This window comes from Anarrhichthys ocellatus, unplaced genomic scaffold (assembly GCF_004355925.1).
Source record: "Anarrhichthys ocellatus isolate YVR2014 unplaced genomic scaffold, GSC_Weel_1.0 scaffold31, whole genome shotgun sequence".
NCBI lineage: Eukaryota > Metazoa > Chordata > Actinopteri > Perciformes > Anarhichadidae > Anarrhichthys > Anarrhichthys ocellatus.
The window spans coordinates 530,606-536,196 of NW_022280061.1; the positions used below are offsets into that span (position 1 = coordinate 530,606).

The 5,591-nt window shown below is 39.1% G+C and overlaps 1 protein-coding gene across 2 annotated transcripts; it reads left to right on the plus strand.

The window, feature by feature from the left end:
* The first annotated feature begins 1,007 nt into the window (after positions 1-1,007).
* tppp2 (tubulin polymerization-promoting protein family member 2) lies at positions 1,008-5,207 on the plus strand. 2 transcript variants are annotated; one of them, XM_031864400.1, is made up of 4 exons: positions 1,009-1,194; positions 2,245-2,436; positions 3,260-3,413; positions 3,914-5,207. In XM_031864400.1, the coding sequence occupies exons 2-4, from the start codon at positions 2,246-2,248 to the stop codon at positions 4,103-4,105; spliced, it is 537 nt and encodes a 178-aa protein (XP_031720260.1). In that variant the 5' UTR covers positions 1,009-1,194; position 2,245; the 3' UTR covers positions 4,106-5,207. The 2 variants fall into 2 exon arrangements, with proteins under 2 accessions (XP_031720261.1, XP_031720260.1); XM_031864401.1 differs by having other exon boundaries at positions 1,008-2,436.
* The last annotated feature ends 384 nt before the right edge of the window (positions 5,208-5,591 follow it).

Here is a 5,591-nt window from a genome sequence, read left to right on the forward strand (position 1 = left end):
ATCTATCTATCTATCTATCTATCTATCTATCTATCTATCTATCTATCTCTATTTAGCCTGGGTGGGGACTTGGCTGTACTTGTTAGTATTTACAATGGGGAGATGACACTTTGTCCTTCACACCCTTCAGCTTTCCATTTGACTGAGCAGTACTGAGTTTCATGATGGTGCATGATGTCAAAACAACTTGTTCTGTTTATCCTGTGAACAAAGCACAGAGCATGAGTATCAGTGGGCCTATGTGGGTTCCCACAGGAGCATGCTGAAAACCGCACAAACAATGCAAGGTTAAATATATATATAATTGGTTAGTGTTGAATCTGAGTGAAAATTGACGTGTGTACTGTATATGGAAACAATGCCAGAATAACGTTTAGTATAACGATTGACTGGTATGACAGTATACAGTACATGTTCTAAATCCCAGCTGTAGTGTATTGTTTGAGCACTATAGTGCAGTTGAGGTAAAGCACTTTGAGGTAAAGTGTGTAAAGACGCCCCGCTCTTTTTTTTTTGGTATTCAGTTTGATTGATATGGAGCTGCGAGAGGGATCATTTTTTCTGTAATGTGTCAGCTTTACGCTGTCAGTACTCCTTGTCCTGTGAAGGGCCGCTCTCATCTTTGTCCAGACAAGAGGGCTCTTGTGACAATGACAGTAAGAGAGAACAAAAAGAGATGAGGAAAGAGGGTGGGAGGGCAATGGAGAGCGGGCATGACAGATAGCTGTGAGCTGAGTTTTGTGTTATAGAGAAAATGCTAATCTTTGGCGACGAATCACCTGCCCCAAAACATGGATTACAGAAGAAACATCAGAAGATATGTAACACAAATGAATTGAAATAAACAGAACATGAGAAATCTTTCCACAGAAGCAAGTCTGTGCACAGAGGCAAGGAGCTAATGAGAGTGAATAGACACAGGAGAGGCTGAGTGCCCATGATGTCATTGACTGTGCTGGTCGGTACTCTCGCACTTCTCCCTCCCCCTTCCCTCTCTCCTCCTGCGTCTCTGTATCTCTCCATCTCTGTCGTCATTTTGAGAAAGCCTGGGAGTGGCAGGAAGGAGGAGAGGCAGAGGAGAAAGAAGAAGAAGAAGAAGAAAAAAGGAGGAGGAAGACGAAGAGGTAGAGCAGCTGTACGCTAATCAGGATCTTCCTGAATATTTTCACAGCATCCTTCCATTTACGGCAGCAGGTACCGTACTCTCTCTTTTTCAGCATCACCGTTTCATGCACTAGCACGCAATGCAACAAAGCGGCCATGGAAACAGCAGCAACAAGATAACTGGATGTATTATTTCACGCCCCGCTAATGATAAATAATTTGTAATATTTATGTGGACATTTTTAGATGCAGTATATTTCCACATTGGATTTTCTTAAAAAGATTTAATGTCAATCCCCAAAGTGCCTGTAGCCAAAAAGAAATGCAACACTGGATCTCCAGTGACATTTACGTACATGCTTTTATGTGTTTCATTTTTTTTATGGTTCATTGCCTGGAATCGTTCTCATCCGTTGTAGTTTTGTCCACATGCCCACCAATAAAATGTCCCACCAAGAAAAATAGGATTACTAGCATCCATGAAATGTGCATTTCTGCTATGTAAAAAGAAAAAAGTTTTGTAATAATTGTGTTCCTTTCAACCGTTTTCATTTTATTAATTTATACTTATAAATCAGGCTTTTATGTACTAAACGTACATCCTTACTGTTTTTCAGCCAACAGCAGTAACAAGTTGTGTGTGTGTGTTTGTGTGTGTGTCTGTGTGTGCGTACGAGAGATTGACCAGGAGAAGAGAAAGAGGAAAAGGAGCATGTTTGTTCATTCACCGTTAGATTTAACAGCAGAGCAGCCGTTTCGAAATTGAGCTGATTGAATTAAATTGGCCTGAGAGCAGCTTTAGTAAGAGGGACATAATGATGGATGTGAAAGTGTGTATCTGCTTGTGTGTGTGTGTGAGAGAGAGTGAGTGAGAGAGAAAAAACGTTCACTTGGACTGACCATGATGGCAGACCTTTCCTGGCAGGCTGACCATCAATCAGCTAATAGAATCATTATGACGTTCTTCAATTTCACAAAATGTCTTCACAAGGAGATAAAGTTAATGAACAACCAAAGTAAGGGTGTCATCACTTTTTGAAGGGCTTTTTGAAGGTAGGACATTGCAACTATGTGCAACAATTAAGCTGGTGTGTTGACCATTATCAGTTTGATACTGTATTCTCTATGTGTATTTGTCAGTATGGCGGAAGGCTCAGTGTCTGTAGCAGAGGTCGAGACCTCCTTCCAGAAGTTTGCAGTCCATGGAGACACTAAAGCCCGAGGAAAGGAGATGAACGGCAAGAACTTTGTTAAGATCTGCAAGGACTGCAACATAATCGACGGCAAGAATGTCACCACTACAGATGTTGACATAGTTTTCAGCAAAGTCAAGTAAGATTTTATTCAACTTTCACAGCAAAAACATTGAAAACGCAACAACTCAGTCACAGGGTAACAACAAGACAAGTAAAGGCGGCAAAACCATTAATCATCAATTGGTCTTTAAAACAAATGTCTCTATGTTAATAAGCACGAAACATTGTACTTAGTAAAGTACATATTATGCTCATGGGAAGTCATTAGTTTTGCAGGTGTTTGGTCATAAACCAAAGCATGGAATACATTCAAATTTTGACCCGATCACCCCATGGGATCGCCAAAGTACTTTCATCCTCTGGGCAAATTCCATGGCAATCCAATCCAACATTTCTTGAAAACCCCCAGATTTTAACCTCATGGAGGTGCAGAGGAAAAGTCAGGGGGTCACTGAAGACATTTGGATTTGATTTTCTTGGGAACATGAGTGCTTGTACAAATGTTTCATGGAAATACATGTAATTGTGGTTTAGACATTTCCATCTAGACCAAAGTGGTGGACTGACAGATCAACCCTAGAGCCATGACTTCTGCATGGCTAATAAGATTTTAATATTGCCACAAATTCTTCTTGGGGCACACAGTGGCGTGCACACACACACACACACACACACACACACACACACACACACACACAATTTTTCTAGCTTTCTACAGAAATGTGTTATTTAAAATTGTACGTACTTGCTCTTCAATATAATGTCTAGTAATCACACTGTTATACCGCTTTAGCCCCTCCCTTTGCTAGTCCAATGTCATTACATTGATGTGCAACATTATTTGTATAATTGTGTTACTTGCCTGAGAAAACATTTGGCAACACTGTGTGTTTCCTCAGGGCGAAGTCAGCTCGTGTAATCACATTTGAGCAGTTCAACCAGGCCCTGACAGAGTTGGCTCCCAAACGTTTTAAAGGCAAAAGCAAAGAGGAGTCGCTTCAGCAGCTCTACGGTCTCATTGTTGGTAAGGAACCTGCCAACATCGGAGTCACTGTGAGTATTTCATCTAACCTCAACATACTCACCTTTCACCCCCCCCTCAGGCACGCAGCATCCAACAATGCTGCGTGCTGCTCACTCGACAACTTAATGCTCTGATTGACCCACCACCACAAAGTACTTAAGTTTAAGGATGTTTGAGGTTGGTTAAGGTTGGGGTAAGAACCCAGAAGGACTACTCTCTCTGTTTGAGTGAGATTCACAACAATGTGTTCACATATCTTTTAGATTTATTATCTAACTCTGGTCTATGCGCAATAGCCAAAATAATGATGTGCATTATTGTCTGCCAGTGTCATTCTTGAATTTCTTTGGCTCCAGAAATTTCAAATCCAATGTATTGTGTCTTTATACTGACATTCCTTTAATGGGATAATATATTAATTTAAGTGCTGGAAAAAAATGTAAATAAATATTTGAGAGTGAGGGGAAAATAAAGTAAGCAGAGAGATGGAATAAGACATGTATGTGTGTGTATGTATGTATTTTTTTAGAAAGTGGCAAAGGCAGCAGCAGTGGACAGACTGACTGATACCACCAAGTACACTGGAGCGCACAAGGAGCGGTTTGACGAGTCAGGCAAAGGAAAAGGAAAAGTCGGGCGCGAGGACCTCCCAGACAGCAGTGGCTATGTCGGAGCTTACAAGGGCAGTGGCACTTACGAGGAAAAAGTTAAAGAGGCATAATTCTGCAGACAGATTATGAAAACTTTGATTCAATAACTAGAATTAGGGCTGTTTCAAAAAGATAAAATAAAAAAGATAAAATGTATTAATTGGCTACTTTAATTTTGAAGACAAAACAAATAAACTGTATATGTCTTGTGGGCCTAGCAATACTAACTCTATCCAACAATTAAAGAAAAAAAAACACAAAAGGTTTTCATAAGTGACAACCAGGATGAGCAACTTAAAGAAACTATTCCTAAAACAAAATCTAAAGATAATGGACATACTTAGCTGCACTTTGTTTAATGGGTTTTACAGTAGCATGAACAACTGATACTGAATATTTTCAATGATTCAACAAGGATCAAAAGATGAAACTGTACTTGCAGCCTAGCATGCTTTATAGAAACTAACTCTGCTTTGTATTATAGTTTAACACTGTGCCTTAGTATCGATGTAGCCGCTAGCGTGAATGCTATGATATACAGTAATGTGCTGCTAATCTCACTTACCTTGATGCAATGGATGGTACTTTAGCTGGATTCAAGAAATGATGCTGAGTCAGTAGTTACTCCTTCACTCGCTAAATTTATGACTTTATAGTTGATTGCATTTTGCTACATGACCAGTCAGTGCCCTTTATTATTCTTGTCATGGCATTTGATCATATCATAGATATTTATATTTACGAGTCAAAAAATGAACAAGCAGTGAAGAACACAGAATGATCCTGTATTGATGAAGCTACAGCCTAAATCATCTTTATTTCTCATTCTTAACTTACTAACAACATTATGCTGTGATTCTTAATGCTCATATAATGTACGCTGTTTAATTTTGTTTCAAGGTTAAATCTATTAAGAATATCACATTTTTCCCCCAGAATTAAAGACTGGAAAACAACTTTTAAGAGAAGTGAATGCAATGTGAATGTAATAAAGGTGCACCATCATACGTATATATTATAGTATGCATTGTAATCCTCTAAAAACCTAATTGTAGTGTGGTATCAGCAATTGTACAATTTAATCACTGCGTTATAATACATACTTGTTTGTTGCAGCCATGCTACCCATAACTCTGTAAACGTTTAGAAATTAAATGTGAGTTCTAAATCCCAGATGTGAGTAAAGTTTTTTCACTCACAACGATCTTCATTGAGCTTATACAATAGGCTAAGTGAAAAACGTAAACCCAAAACAGGTGTGAATTTACAGTATAGGAAAATATCAGAAAATAATTTCTCACTTATTAGTTGACAGTGAATAACAGTTTAAAGTCGTGAAGATTTAAGCGGATAACCAGCCACACGAGACCTGCTGATTTTCAGAAATAGCCGGGATACAATTTCACAACATAAAAGGCCGTTGTAGAACAATAAACACTCAGAATACACTCCTTCTACCTGGACCCTCCTGGTAATGTGACGCTGATGCATTTATGGAGGATTCTTAGGGACCATCTTAACAATGCTTGTCGTATGTCAACGGTCAGCTTACCTCCT

What these genes read in the sequence shown, in the direction of transcription:
- tppp2 (XM_031864401.1), top strand. Translation starts at nt 2,246, where the DNA reads ATGGCGGAAGGCTCAGTGTCTGTAGCAGAGGTCGAGACCTCCTTCCAG. An exon ending in ATAGTTTTCAGCAAAGTCAA is followed by an intron (nt 2,437 to 3,259) that starts GTAAGATTTTAT and finishes GTGTTTCCTCAG; the next exon opens with GGCGAAGTCAGCTCGTGTAA. An exon ending in CTGCCAACATCGGAGTCACT is followed by an intron (nt 3,414 to 3,913) that starts GTGAGTATTTCA and finishes GTATTTTTTTAG; the next exon opens with AAAGTGGCAAAGGCAGCAGC.